At 40.6% G+C, this 16,267-nt stretch overlaps 1 protein-coding gene across 1 annotated transcript in view; it reads left to right on the top strand.

Moving 5' to 3' along the window:
* The window catches only part of LOC126072202 (zinc finger protein OZF-like), a 52,645-nt gene extending 37,241 nt beyond the window's left edge, over window positions 1-15,404 (top strand). Inside the window, 2 exon segments of the mRNA XM_049877022.1 lie at window positions 752-875; window positions 1,227-15,404. Coding sequence (XP_049732979.1) covers window positions 752-875; window positions 1,227-2,583 — 1,481 coding nt within the window. The 3' untranslated portion in view covers window positions 2,584-15,404.
* The last annotated feature ends 863 nt before the right edge of the window (window positions 15,405-16,267 follow it).

The following is a 16,267-nucleotide window of genomic DNA, read 5'->3' as shown; positions in this document are numbered from 1 at the left end:
GGACATGTTGTGGAAAAGAGAGATTTGTGGTTTGGGACCTCCTTGGCATTTTAGAAAGCTTATTATACATTTGATGTGATTATTTTGCTAAAATAAACTCCTACCTGTGTATCTATAGAGACTGTGGAGACCAAAGTATTGGCTCAGTGTGAAGGAAATGTGCCTGTCTATTTTCCCTCATAATCTGTCTTTCCCCATGAACACCATGTCAGCCACACTAATTTTCTCCATGAGAAGCAAGGGAAAGGTCTTAGAAGAGTGGAGATAGGATTTATCCAGAGCTGTAGTGTCAGGGAGCACCAGGAAGGCAAGAATTCTTTGAAGGACTAGGCTTGCTCGAACAGAATTACATTTGAAGAAATCAGCTTGAAATAATCTCTTTTATTTTGAGGAGGTGGAAGTTATACACCTACCTGAGCTGACTTTTCTGATTTTTCTTCAGTCCTCTCATACCTTCTGTGTTTGTGGAAAGAGAACTCCCCCATTTTCTCTTTTAATATTACCTTTACACATATGCATTGTTTGTGATACCTTTTTATTTTGATTTCCTAATTACATTCTGCTTATGTCACCATCACTCTCAATTGTTACGGGATTATTTCTTAGTAAATTTCTTACTCTTTTGACCATTGCCAAAAGCCTGTAACAGCCAAATGCCCCAAAGTCAGTCATTCTTCACATGTGCATAGTTCCTCATAAAACTTCCTTACTGTTGTATCTTGTGAAACTGCACTTAAAATTATTGGGTCAGTTTTTAAACAGGATAATAATGGACAAATGTCCATGAAGAATTACTTCTGGCCCTCCATGTTAGGAGAAATATGTAAATTCCGTGGCATTGAACATCAGCACAACAACAGAAGAAGGCACGTGAGGTGAGTATTAGTCACATGACAGTAAACACTGCCTTAGGAGGGTCCTCAGGTGTCATAATGTTGCATGCATGTATGTAAAACTAGCTCTAAAATGGTGTGTTCACATAGTTTTCACAACACAGTATTTCCATTAATATGAATCATATATGGAGTATTTGAACCATATTTCACTTATGCCTAGTTATCAAAAGACTCCATTGTTTAGAAAAACTGACTATAATGGACACATCCTCTGTGAAATGATTCAACCTATATGCAACAACTCAGGGCACAAAACATACATTTACTGTGTATATTAATTGTGAAATGGTAGCAAGTGTTATTCCAATAACATGCTTCCTATTTTTACAGAACATATACGGTAGAGAGCCTCTGTGAAAGTAAAGATGGTAAAGTAAATAATGGTGAAGAAGGTAATCAATATGGAAAAACTTTGAGCTGGATTGGAAATCTTATTAGGCTCGAAAGAACTCCTGCTGGAGTAAATCCTTCTGAATGCCTTGAGTGTGGAAAAGCCTTCACGGATCATTCATCATCTGAGCATCACATCAGATCTCACACTGAATACAAACTTTATCATTGTAAGGAATGTGTAGAATACTGCAGATATCCTTCTTACCTAAAACCTCATGTCAGAGAGAGACTTTGTAAATGTAAGGATTTTGGGAAACTTAATAGTTATTCCTTACCCCTCACTAAACATGTAAGAACTCACAGTGGACAGAGGCCTCATGAATGTAAGGAGTGTGGAAAAGCCTTTAGTTATCTGTCAAGCCTTACTAGACATATAAAAACTCACAGTGGAGAGAGGCTTTTTGAATGTAAGAAATGTGGGAAAGCCTTTAATCGTTCTTCAGTCCTTGCTACACATTTACGAACTCACAGTGGAGAGAGGCCTTATGAATGTAAGGAATGTGGGAAAACCTTTAGTTGTTCGTCAAACCTCACTAGACATACAAGAACTCACAGTGGAGAGAGGGCTTATGAATGTAAGGAATGTGGAAAAGCCTTTAGTTTATCCTCACACCTCACTAGACATACAAGAACTCACAGTGGAGAGAAGCCTTATAAATGTAAGGAATGTGGGAAAGCCTTTAGTCGTTCCTCATCCCTCACTACACATATACGAACTCACAGTGGAGAGAAGCCTTATGAATGTAAGGAATGTGGGAAAGCCTTTAGTCATTCCTCAGCCCTCACTACACATATAAGATCTCACAGTGGAGAGAGGCCTTATGAATGTAAGAAATGTGGGAAAGCCTTTAGTTGTTCCTCAGCCCTCACTACACATATGCGAACTCACAGTGGAGAGAAGCCTTATGAGTGTAAGGAATGTGGGAAAGCCTTTAGTTTTTCCTCATCTCTCACTATACATATAAGATCACACAGTGGAGAGAGGCCTTATGAATGTAAGGAATGTGGTAAAGCCTTTAGTTGTTCCTCTCACCTCACTACCCATATAAGAACACACAGTGAAGGGAGGCGTTATGAATGTAAGGAATGTGGGAAAGCCTTTAGTCAGTTTTCACAACTCACTAGACATGTAAGAGTTCACACTAGAGAGAAGCCTTATGAATGTAAGGAATGTTGAAAATCCTTGAGTTAGTTTTCATACCTCACTGGCCATATAAGATCTCACAGTGGATACAGGCCTTATGAATATAAAGATTGTGGGATTGCCTTCAGTTGTTTCTCTTCCTTTAAATAAACACGTTAGAACTTATGATGGAGATAGGCCTTATGATAGTAATATGAGAAAGCCTTTAGTCAGTTCTAACATCTCACTGATGATATAAGATCTCACGGAGAGAACCTGCGGTACAGTGAATTGCTGTCATCTGGTCCTTCTAGCCATGGTCTTGGAAGTCTCACAAAATGACTATGCAAATAAAGTGTATGGAAGCCTCATAGGTGATTGGTCAGTTTTACCATCCCAGTAGGTTTAAAAGAGAGCCAGTCCCCAAGAAGAGTGGGAGGACCTCATTGCCATCAAGAAGACAGGGCAGGAGCCAAGTACATCCTTTGGAACTGGGGTCCCTGCACTGAGAACCTCCTAGAACTAGGAGGCAGAGAGAGCTTAACACTGTAAGAGAAGTGGCATGAGACAGAAGCGGCGGCAAGCACAGCAAAAAAAAAAAAAAAAAGGCAGCAGTAGAACCAAGACACTGGTACAAGACAGCATGGTGGGCTTCCCAGCACACGGAATGAGGCAGTCACAATGGGCTTGCCAACCTACAGAGTGAGAGCTGAGCACCTTCAGCCAGGCAGCTCTCTGGCTGAGTAGGTTGCCTCTGGGTACTCATTGACAGAGTTAGGCTTGCTGACCCACGGAACTAGAGAACTGAGCGCCTTTGGGCAGGAGGCTTCCTTGCCAATGGGGTGCCTCTTGGCATTTACTGACACAGCTAAATAGCTGTAACCCTTGCCCAAGCAGGGCAGAGGCCAGGTCCGAGCAGGGCCTGGTAGCAACAAGAGCCTGACCAGGATTTGGTGGCAGAGACCAAGAAGAAGCTGTCCTAATAGAACTGTATCCTGAGTTGTTCCTGTTACCTCCATGTTGATCCTGAAATGTAACCTTCTACTTCCCTAATAAACTCCATTGATTGAGTCTGGTCTGTGACTTCTCTGTGGCTGTTGCAACAAATTATCAAACCCAGCACAGATGTAGAGAGTGCCATCAGGGGCATGGTTTGTGTTAGATTGGTAAAAAGGTTGTAGAGTGGAGGTACGTTTGACGTCCACTTCGTAGGAATCGGCTTTGGTCTTTGGGCCGATGATGGAGGTGATTCTCTCTGCTCCTCCTGAAGTTAGAAGATGGCTTCTGATGCCATACCATTTTTACAGAAGCCTTATGAATGTAAGGGATGTGAGAAAGCCTTTATTCAGCATTCCTCGGTAGACATCTAAGAACTCACAGGGGAGAGAGGCCTTATTTATGTAAGGAATGAGGGAAACTCTTCAGTTCTGTCTTAACCTTTTGAAGACGTGAGAATGTTCACGGGACAGGAAAAAGTATGTGTAAGTAATGTTGAAATGCTTTTGGTAATAGCTCATCTTTTAAAAATCTGAAAGAAAACACATGGGAGGGACACCATGTAGTGTAAGAAATGGGAAAGTTTTTGCTTTTCCTCCTGTACTTTCCAAGATTTGAAGTTTTATGTATATGGGAAAGCCCTCACCAATCACCTGTTAAATATGTGAGAAGTCGTACTTCTGAAAAATCATGGGTATGTAAGGAACATGGAAACATCTACAAATCTTTTGGGATTCTTAGAAAATATGTGAAATAATATACTGTGGATTGATCTATGAATGTAAAATATGAGGAACTCCTTCAGTGTCCCTTCTCACTTAGAAGCCCTGTGAGGCCTCACATGCTGAGACTGTGTGACTGTAAGTCAAGTTACCTTTCAGTCGTAGCAGATGACTTTAGATGAGTATCAAAATGTCATTTTGGTTCTTTTATGTACAGATTGTCTTTATTACAAAATCCCATCAACCCATATGTAGTATCATGAAGTGTGTTTTCTTTTTACCGACTATGTCTTGAGTTTTTATCCTTTTTCACATTATAATGCAGTTTGTTTTCAGTATAGAAAATTTGATTTTTACAGGAAATTATAAGGAAAAGGAAAAAGTCAACTCAATATCCCATCACTCTTGTTGCTTGGGTATTCCCTTTAGCCTTGTTTGTATTAGAAAGCAGTGTTTGCTTACCATATCTCATTTATATTGTATGTGTAGTGCTGTACTGAACATTTTTTCTGTTGCTTCTCTCATCTTTCACAATTATTATCCTTGGTTTACTGATGATTAAACTGCACACCATCTCACAAAAATGCACCTTGCAAGTGATACTGTGTGAAGCAGGGTTTATGTGGAAGGAGAGTTCCTCTTAGGGGTTCATATGGACCCACAACATGACCTAACAGCAATGAAGCTTCTCCCAGCACAGGCCCAGAGCCTGTTTTTTTTAGGGTCCAGCATTTGGTAATCCCATGGTTCCTGGAGACTGTGCCAGTCCAGGAACTGAGGCTGCAGTTGCTGGGGTGGACTGGACAGGCAACTGCTTCTCCACCTGAGGTGCATACCTGCCGTGGGACCTGGTGGTTTATCCAGAGCCACTGCCCCATGCTGAACTGGGAGCTTCCTCCATGGTGCTTCATGTAAGGGGCCTGAGATATGGTGACCATAGGTAACAGAAGCATTCATATTAAGCCTTCCGTTGGCCCAGCAATTCCCCTTTCAGAATCATCCTGTGAAAAATCCCTGGGCACCATGTTGTTGTCGTTGTTAGGTGCCATCAAGTCAGTTCCAACCGATAGCAACCTTATGTACAACAGAATGAAACACTGCCCAGTCCTGTGCCCTCCTCACAATCATTATGCCTGAGCCCATTGTTTCAGCCAGTATGTCAATCCATCTCATTGACGGTCTTCCTTTTTTTGCCCACTCTCTACTAAGCATGGTGTCCTCTAGGGACTGATCCCTCCTAATAACATGTCCAAAGTATGTGAGACCTAGTCCCGCCATCCTGGCTTTTAAAGAGCAGTTTGGTTGTACTTCTTTCAAGACGGATTTGTTTGTTCTTCTGGCAGTCCAGTGTTCTGGTGCTATTCATAAGGTTTTTTCAGGCTAATTCTCTTCAGAGGTAGACCACCGGGTCCCTTTTCCTAGCCTGTCTTAGTCTGGAAGCTCAGCTGAAACCTGTTCGCCATGGGTGACCCTGCTTGTATTTGAATATACGAAAGCCCCCACAGTACGACAAACTGACAGACATATGGGGGCTGGGCACCATAGTGGTGTCCGTTGAACCTGCCCGTTGACATCTAGTTGATTCTGACTCATAGCAACCCTATAGGACAGGGTAGAACTACCCCCATAGAGTTGCCAAGGCTGTAATCTTTATGGAAGCAGACTGCGACATCTTATGGAGCAGCTGGTGAGTTCTGAACTGCTGACCTTTTGGTTAGCAACTGAGTGCCTATCCACTGTGTCACCAGGGGTCCTTCCATTGATCCTAGTGATAGTGGAAATACCGAAAGTCTGGAACCATTGTCACTGTACAACAGGAACGGAGTTTTCAGTAAATGCTTGGCTGCATGTCACAGTATTACACTGTCAGTAAATTAATTTAGTGAGAAAAAGTTTAGTCCCCAGTAGGAGAGGCAATCATGCTGTTGTTTGAAAGCCACAGTATAAGATAGTGGATAGATGATGATGACAGTTTTATAAAACGCTTGCATATGCAGACAAACCAGCCTGTAGAGAAGCCTAGAACATTAACAGGGACTCTCTCACAAAGGTGAGGCTGATTTCTGTAGTTTCTTTGATTCTCCCTAACCTGCAGGGTTTTCTTCAGTCATTGTTCATTCTTTGTATAACCATTTTCTTAAATTTAAAAATAGTAATTTAATTTGCAATGTACAGTAGTAAGAGTTTTGACAAATACAATTACATCATATAACGAGTACCGCAATGACTGTACAAAAGAGTTTTCTTCCTGCCAAAAACTTTCCTAATGCTGCCCATTTTAAGTCAGGCCTTCCCCTCACCCTGAATGCCTGGTAGCTGTTCCTATACATGTCATTCACTATGTAGCTTTTAGGTTCTGGCTCCTGTTATTTAGCATAGTGAATTTTAGATTGCTCTATGTTGATAAATGTACCAAGTTTGTTTCTGTTTATTGCTTTTTTGTGGTATTGCATTGTATGCTGCCAGTGGAAGGACATTTGAGCTTTGTCCTATTTTTGTGACTAAAGCAGCTGTAAACATTCCAGCGTAGATATTTGTGTGTGTGAACATAAGGTTTCATTTTTCTTGTGTATATCCTTATGAGTGGGATGCTGTGTCAAATGGTAGGTGTATGTTGACCTTTGTTAGAAACTGCTGATCTTTTTTTTCCCCCTGCATTCTCTTTTATAGTAATTTTATTTTGGTGAAAATATACACAGCAAAACATTCTCCCATTTAACAATTTCTACATGTATAGTTCAGTGACACTGGTTACTTTCTTTTTGTTGTGTCACCATTCTGTCTACACCCAAATTTTTTCACCACCATTAACATTGGCTTGCTGCCCCCTGTTTTAGAGCTGGGCCAGAATGAGCTGATTCAAAGCCCTGGAGGAAAGAAAGACAGCAGTGTTCAGATCCCATATCCCACAGGAAGCCACTGAAGTCCAGGGTCACTAGGTGGAGCCCTCTGGTTCGGCACACAGAACCCCTCCTCTTTGGCACCTAGTGTCCCAGAAACCTGACACAGAAGTGCTTGTCCTTGGCCGGCTGCCATATTTGGTCACACTGCTGCTCCTGTGTGTGGAGGATGTCGTGTCTGTCAGCATCCTTCCTGGTCCAGTACTTCCGTCCCATGGTCTGAGGGCACTGCTCCCGCTGTCCTGAGCAGTCCTGGTCTCTCCGGCTTTAAACCGACACGTTGCCTGGTCCTGTGCCATCCTCATATTGAAAGCCTTTCTTTCACTGACCCCCTACCACACATGAAGTCTTTTTCCAGGGATTGGTCCTTCCTGATAACATGTCCGGAATAAGCAAGACAAAGTCTTCACCATCCTCGTTTCTAAGGAGCATTCTGGCTGTTCATTCTCACAAGTCCATGGTATATTCAATATTCTTCTCCAACACCACAATTCAAATACGTCAGTTCTTCCATCTTCCTTGTTCATCTACCTTTCACATGCATATGAGGCAATTGATCCCGTATAGATTCTAAAAGAGTTCAGTGTTCAAGACATTTTTTACTAGTTAAGCTAAACTATTGTTTGATTTTGAGAAGATGTCAGGGGATATTTTTGGTTTAAGATTTAAAGATTTTCTCAGGGCAATAGTTTCATGGGTTTATCCAGCCTCCGTGGCTCCAAAAAATCTGGATTTCGTGAGAATTTAAAATTCTGTTCTGTGTTGCTTCCCTTTTGATCAAAGATTCGTCCATAGAATCTGTTTTAGTTATCTAGTGCTTCCATAACAGGAATACCACCAGTAGGTGGCTTTAACAAACTATTTTCTCACAGTTTAGTAGGCTAAAAGTCCAAATTCAGTTCTCCAGCTCTAATGGTAGGCTTTCTTTTTCTGTTGGCTCTGGGGGAATGTCCTTGCCTCTTTTTGTCATCTCTTCCTTGTCTTCTTAGTGATCTCATGTGGCATGGTATCTACTCCCATTTCTACTTTCTTAATCTGTTTCTTTTATATATCAAAAGAGATTGGCTCAAGAAACACCCTACACTAATGTTGCCTCATTAACATAACAAAGAAAACCCATTCCCAAATTGAATTATATGCACAAGTATAGGGGTTAGGATTTACAACATATTTTGGGGGAATGCAATTCAATCCATAACAGAATCTTTGATCAAAATGTTCAGTAATGATAGCCAGGTAGCATCCACTTCTGGTCTCATGACAAAGGGGGCAGATGATCATGGAGGCAATTAGCCTCACGTTCCATTTCCTCCTCCTATTCCTGACTGTTCCTATTCTTCTGTTGCTCCAGTTGAATAGAGACCAATTGTATCTTAAATGGTTGCTTGCAAGCTTTGAAGACCACAGGCATTACACAATGAACTAAAAGGTAGAACAGAAGCACTAAATGTGATATTAGGCCAGTTAACTGGGAAGTCTCATGAAACCATGAATCTAAACTTCTAAACCAAGGCATCAAATCCCATGAGGTGTTTGGTTATACATAAGCAGCCACAGCAGCTCTGCCTTTTTTTGGGGGGGGGGGGGGTCTTTGTAAATATATTTATCACACAATATTTGCCAATTCAACTTTTTACAAGTATACAATTTATTGACAGCAATTTCATTAATGGGCAGTGCAATGCCAAAAAAAAAAAAAACCAAACCCAGAAATACATTAAAATTACCTTTTCTGTTCCTCAACACAAGACAGTAAAAGGACAAGTGGCAGAATGAAAGAACATACTTAAAATAGATTTAACTAAAAAGGAATCATATAGATAGTTTCTACAAATCAATAGGACAGGTGGAAAAACTCGTTTAAAAAAAGACATGACTTGTGAACAAGACCTTTACATAATAAGATCTCAGGCAACTCAGATATGAGATAGTGCTCTGATTCATTAGTCACAAAGAAAATGAAAATAAAAATCACAGCTCAAAATACATACCAAAAATAGCTAAAATTAACCAAACTCACTATATCAAGTATTGGTGAGACTGGAGAAAGTGGATTTTTCATGAGTTGCTGGTTGGAGTATAAACTGGTACAGCCACTTTGGAAAATTGCCTGGTATTATCTACTAAGATGGACATTTGTATACTGTATAACTCAGCAATACAGCATCAGATTTGCACCAGACATACAAAGATGGATGCTCATAGCAGCCGCATTTGTAATAGCCGAAACTCATAAACGATCCAGACATCCATCACCAGTAAAATGGGTAAACCGTGATGTGTGAATATAATTTAATTCAATCCAGCAACTGAAATATAACTACCTGCAATAACATGAATGAATCTCACAAACATAATATTGGGTAAAAGGAATCAGGCAGAACTAATCTATGAGGTTAGAGACGTGGGAGGGAGTGGTGACTGGAAGGGACCAGGAAGGTGTTTTCAGAGAGCCTGGTTATGTTCTATTTCTTGGCCTAGGTGGTATTACACAAGTGTTCACTTTTTGGTAACTTATCAGTCTGTTCACTTATGATTTGAGCCCTTCGCAGATTATATGTTATACTTTAATAAACATGTTTTTTTAAAAAAGAAAAACATGAAAGTGCAACAGTGAATGAAAAACACAACTCTTACCCAGTAGAAAAGTGCTCAGAATTCTAACCAGAAAGTTTGAAGGAAAAAAAAAATTTTGAAACACAGAGTTATTTAGAGTCAATGGCATCTGGAAATTTACCTTATTAAGGTGAAGTTGTAAAGATACACGTGTGTGTGCCTGTATACATAAAACATGCACATATACATAACATGGAAACCCTGGTGGTGTAGTGGTTAAGTGCTACAGCTGCTAACCAAAGGGTCGGCAGTTTGAATCCGCCAGGTGTTCCTTGGAAACTCTATCAGGCAGTTCTACTCTGTCCTATAGGGTCGCTGTGAGTCAGAATCGACTCGATGGCACTGGGTTTGGTTTTTGGTTTGGTACATAATATACATAAAATTGAATGTGTGTATAACAAACCCAACCAGGTGTTGTCGAGTTGATTCCAAAACATGGGGACCCCATGTATTTCAGAATAAAACTGCGCTTCATAGGTTTTCAGTGACTGATCTTTTGGAATTAGTTTGCCAGGCCTTTTTTCTCAGGTGCCTTTTGGTCGATTTGAACCCCTAGCCCTTCTGTTAGTAGCCTAGCACCAAACCATTTGTGCCACCTAGGGAATATATAGAGAGGGAGGGGGAGAGGGAAAGACACTATCAGTTGCACTGCCTCACACTCTTTCTGGCCCTTGGTATAAAGGCAATGTTCATACTTTTTCTGATGCTAAATCCTATTTTTTTATAAACATCCACTGAACATAGTCTTATGTAAAGTGGGAAGGAATCAGACATTCCAATAAAAGATAACCAGTTCAATTATAGAGGAATATACAGGATGCTGAGGAAGCAGGTAAACAATTATTCCAACACAGAGGGCTCCTCGGTGAGAAGACCCAGACTATGGACATACGGATTGACCTTATGGACAGGTGAGTGTCATCTGGGGTAAAGAAAGGAACAATGCCTCAAACAGAAGAAAAAAACATACATTAATGCATACTGTAGGGAATGCATGAGAGCAATTTGAGAACTGCATTTAGATTTGGGAAAGTTAAAAATTAGAGTAGATGTAGGCAAGACCAAGGCCTTTTGTACTTTATCTGGTAGAACAGCAGAAGTAATGTGAGGTTTTTCTATTTAGGGAGAAACATTAATACGTTTACATGTAGAAACATCAGTAATAATGCTGCACAGAAGAGAGGGATGCAGAACTGAAGGCAGGGAGCCAGCGAAGGAAATTATTGTGATAACAGAAGGAATTAGGATGTTAACAAAAGCAGTGGAAGTGAAAATGAAGATGAAATAAATGTGAGATGACTTTAGAGGGCAGAAGTAGTATGACTTTGAAAGGAGTCCTAGTGGCACAATGGTTAAGTGCTCAGCAGCTAACCAAAAGGTCGGTTTTGACTCACTAGCAGCTCTACGGGGAAAAAAAGATCAGGCAATCTCTTGTAAAGATTACAGCCTAGAAAACCCTATGGGCCAGTTCTATTCTGTCCTGTAGGGTTGCTGTGAATCGGAATTGACTCCATGGCACACAACAATAACAACAAGGTGGGGTAAATGTTTGGATATGATTAGCATACAAAGGGGACATATTTCATTTTCTCTCTCTGAGCTCCTGGAAATTGCTGAGTTTTGTCCAAAGTCAGGTCCAGCATAATATTTAGTAAAGATTTCTGTATGGTGTATTAGAAAGAATACTAGACTTTGCATCCAGAGATCAAATGACAACTTTGGACTTTGTCTTTCTGACTTAGCAAATGTTGCTAAATTTTAGTTTTGTCATATGTACTGTGCTGGAATGCTGTGAAGATCAAATAAGGAAATGTATGTCATGATCACTTAACACTTTTTACTTGATTTTTTAATCTGAATCAGTATTGTAGAGGCCGGAAATCTATGTGGAGACTAAAACAAAATGTGGAAATTGAGGATAACATTTCTGCCAAGACCAAAAAACATGATGAAACCTGGTCTCACAAGGCAAATGTTGAAGATTTTAAATAGCCTAAACTTTAGAGATAAAAACTAGGTTGTCTATTTATTTGTAACTAAAGCCCTGCATTCCAGACAAGCTGGCATCTAGCTATTTGAAACCTGGTCAACAGACATTGACCCCTCAGACCTGTGTTGTTTTGCCTTCTTAGCCAAAAAATTCTCAGGAAGAAAGGATTTCAAGAGACACTTTGATGTATATCCAAAAGTTTCATCGAAACTACTTGGACTTCCCTGACTTCCTTTGTTCTTTGAACTATAAAAACCCTATACTGCCTCATCTCAGGTGCAACACCCAGTCTCATACTGTGTGTTGTCCAGTTCATGAAATTTATGATCTCTAATAGATTATTCAAAAGAGATTGCAGCAGTACACCAACAGGGAGCTGCCAGAAATTCAAGCCAGATTCAGAAGAAGTCGTGGAACGAGGGGTATTATTGCTGATGTCAGGTGGATACTGGCTGAAAGCAGAGACTACCAGAAAGGTGTTTACCTGTGTTTTATTGATTATGCTAAGGCGCTGGACTGTGTGGATCATAACAAATTATGGATAACATTGCAAGGAATAGGAATTCCAGAACACTTAATTGTGCTCATGAGGCAGACGTTCGAACAGAACAAGGGGATTCTGTGTGGTTTAAAGTCAGGAAAGGTGTGTATCAGAGTTGTATCCTTTCACCATACTTAATCTGTATGCTAAGCAGATAATCCAAAACCTGGACTATATGAAGAAGAATGGGGCATCAGGATTGGAGGAAGATTCATTCACAGCCTGCAATGTGCACATGACACACCTTGCTTGCTCAAAATGAAGAGGACTTGAAGCACTTACTGATGAAGATCAAAGAACTACAGACTTCAGTATAGATTGTACATCAACATAAAACAAAAATACAACTGGACCAATAAGCAACATCATGATAAACAGAGAAAAGATTGAAGTTGTCAAGGATTTCATTTTACTTGGATCTGCAGTCCACACCCATGGAAGCAGCAGTCAAGAAATCAAAAGACGCGTTGCATTGGGCAAATCTGCTGGAAAAGACATCTTTAAAGTGTTAAAAAGCAAAGATGTCACTTTAAGGACTAAGGTGCACCTGACCCAAGCCATGGTGTTTTCAGTCACCTCATATACATGCTAAAGCTGGACAATGAATAAAAAAGACTGAGGGAGAATTGACGCCAATGAATTAGGGTGTTGGCAAAGAATATTGAATATACCATGGACTGCCAAAAGAATGAACAAATCTGTCTTGGAAGAAGTACAGCCAGAATGTTCCTTAGAAACAAGAATGGTGAGACTACATCTCATATACTTTGGACATGTTATTAGGAGGGATCGGTCCCTGGAGAAGGACATCATGCTTAGTAAAGTAGAGGGTCAGCAAAAAAGACCTTCAATGAGATGGATTGACACAGTGGCTGCAACAATGGGCTCAAGCATTTTGACTGGGCAGCATTTTGTTCTGTTGTACATAGGGTCTCTAGAAGCCGGAACCAACTTGACAGCACCTAACAACAACAGTAAATCTCTAGCATTGTTTTAACTTTTAGAAATTATTCAACAGTGCTAGTGTCAGAAGAAGTGGGATCCTTGCAGTGCTGAAGCCTCTGCAACACCATGGATTTCGTCATACAACAGCCTGGTAGCAGCTGAGCTGATCGGGCTGTTTGTCTCCACACATTCTTGTGGGTCATTTAGTTAAAACCCCTTTTTGATTTTGAGTTCTGTGCTTTACGTAGCGGCTGTCTAAGGCTTATTTTTTTATTTGTCTTTTGTTGTCAACTTTGAAACTTTGAAAATGCGGCCCTGATGAGTAGTGCAAACTCTAAGGGAGCTTTGGATGTGCCCCTGGGCACACCAGCACACCAAATTGTCAAGATCTTTGGGCCTGGATCATGTTTGTATTTGTGGCACACCATAACCAAAGACGGTTTAGAGAATCAATGGACGTCATAGAGGGTTTTCTCCTTGGACAAGCTTTTTTCTGTGCAGTAAATTAGAATCTCAGTGGTCTAAAATTGAACAAAGTCAATGGGATGCATGTTTTAGTGGGTATTAGATGCTTGTAAGAGACAACAAGAGTCTAAATTGTCCTTTTTAAAAGCTGTGGTCTCTAAATTAACAATAGCTAATAAGGACTCAAGAGGGTTAGTGAAAAAGAGGAAGACCGTCAATGAGATGGATTGACACAGTGGCTGCAATAGTGGGCTCAAGCATAACAAGGACTGTAAGGATGGCACAGAACCAGGCAGTGTTTCATTCTGTGGTACATAGGGTCGCTATGAGTCAGAACCGACTTGACGGCACCTAACAACAACAACAATAAGGAGTTAAAGGATGCACACAAAGCCTTAGAGTGCTCTCTAACTGAGCAAGTGGCTTCTTTTCAGCTTCTCCCACTATTGTTTCCCCTGCTCTTTTTTTCCTATGGCTCCTCCTCACCTACCTCCATCATTGTCTCTTTTCTGCCAGCAATATTGGACCTCTTAACCCTTCCACTCTAGTTTCTAACTCAGCAGAAATGACTTCAGTTGAAAAACCACCAGAGGAAGCTAACAAACCTCTGCAGTTTATTTTTTTGTTGTTGTTGGGGCAAGAGAAGCTCAATTATGGATGAAAGAGGCTGATTGGAAAGATCCAGGAAAATCTTCAACTGTAAAAGTCACTGCATCTGCTTCTGAATTGTTAGAAAATGATGGAGCTCCGGGAGAATCTGAAGGGCTATTACCAGCTATTTCCCTTTATCAGCAGATTGAAACAACTTTCTTAATTATTGGGGAACCCTTTAAATTTTTGCTAGAGCTGAAGCAACTATTTCAGGTATAAACCACAACTTATTACCTAAGCCTCGGCCTTGGAGTAAACAAACTATGAAAATTGTTGGGGTAAAGTCGGGAACGACTCAATAGTACTTTTTTTTTTTTTTTTTTTTAACTAATCAAGTTCAAACTTCAGTGAAAACTGAACCTGTTCAAATTAATTGCAGCCCTATCAAAGATCTCCATTCTTTATTACTCTGCCCTGATGCTCCCATTAGTCTCTTAGGGGACTTTCTAATGAAATGGAATTGTTCCATTACCTTTGATGAAAAGGGGGAAACTATTTTAAACTTCCCTGATGTTCCCTCCAAGGACACATCTGAGGAACCTTTTATGGTTATACTTATTTCAAGCCTTAAAGCATGCTGATTCAAAGTCCAGAGAGATCACGGAGGCATTTTCTGGTTTATTAGCCAAAGTGTTCCGCTCCCTAAGGGCAATCAATTCAACAGACATAGGGTTAACTCTGCTGAGCCCATTCGAGAACAAATCTGTCTAGATCAAGAATTGTTTAAAATTCATAAATACCTCATAAAACCAAGAAGCAATTGAGAAGATTTTTAGGGTTGTGTAACTATTGTTGCACATGGATTCCAAACTTTTCATTAATGGTCAACTCATAAAAACCCACCCACTGTCATCAATTCCAAATCACAGTGACCCTATAGGAAAGAGTAGAACTCCCCCATAGGGCTTCCAAGGCTGTAACGTTTACGGAAGCAGACTGCCACATCTTTCTCCCGTTGAGTGGCTGGTGGGTTCAAACCACTGAACTTTTGATTAGCAGCCCAGCACTTTAACTACTGCACCACCAGGGCTCCTTTCAATGTTGATACAAATTATTAAAGGGGAAAGCATCTATTCCCTGATTCTGGCTTCAGATGAGAATAAACCTATTGATAATATAACATGTGTTCTGTCAACTGGACTAAACCAAAGGCTGAGAAGTTTCCTGAATACAACCAAACACTTCAGGGGTCAGGGTAACCGGGGCGGGGGTCTGGGGGCCATGGTTTCAGGAGACATCCAGGTCAATTGGCATAACAAAGTTTATTAAGAAAATGTTTTACATCCCACTTTTGTGGCTGGCATCTGGGGTCTTAAAAGCTAACAAGCAGCCATCTAAGATGCAGCAATTGGTCCCAACCCACCTGGAACAGAGGAAAATGAAGAACACCAAAAACAAAACAAAAATATTGACCCAAGAGACAGAAAGGGCCACATAAACCAGGGACTCCATCAGCCTGAGACCAAAAGAACTAGATGGTGCCCAGCTACTACCAATGACCACCCTGACAGGGAATACAACAGAGTCCCTGATGGAGCAGGAGAAAAGTGGGGTGCAGAATTCAAACTCTAGTAAAAAGACCAGACTTAATGGTCTGACTGAGACTGGAGGGACCCCAGAAGACACGGCCCCCGGACTCTCTGCTAGCCTGAAACAAACCATTCTTGAAGCCAGCTCTTCAAAGATTAGACTAGACTACAAAACATAAAATGATACTTGTGAAGACTGTGCTTCTTAGCTCAAGTAGATAAAAACATGAGACTAAATGACCAGCTCCTGTCTGGAGGCAAGATGAGAAGGCAGAAAGGGACAGGAGCTGGTGGAATGGACACTGGAAATCCTGGATGGAAAGGAGGAGTGTGCTGTCACATTATTGGGAGAGCAACTAAGATCACATAGCAATGCATGTATAAATTTTGTATGAGGAAGTAACTTGAACTGTAAACTTTCATTTAAAGCATAATAAAAATAAAATGTGCTCTGTACTCTGCTGCAATGTTAGGGTATCCCAATTATAACTTAGCTTTCT

This window comes from Elephas maximus, chromosome 3 (genome assembly GCF_024166365.1).
Source record: "Elephas maximus indicus isolate mEleMax1 chromosome 3, mEleMax1 primary haplotype, whole genome shotgun sequence".
Classification (NCBI taxonomy): domain Eukaryota; kingdom Metazoa; phylum Chordata; class Mammalia; order Proboscidea; family Elephantidae; genus Elephas; species Elephas maximus.
This window is presented reverse-complemented; position numbering and strand designations above follow the sequence as displayed.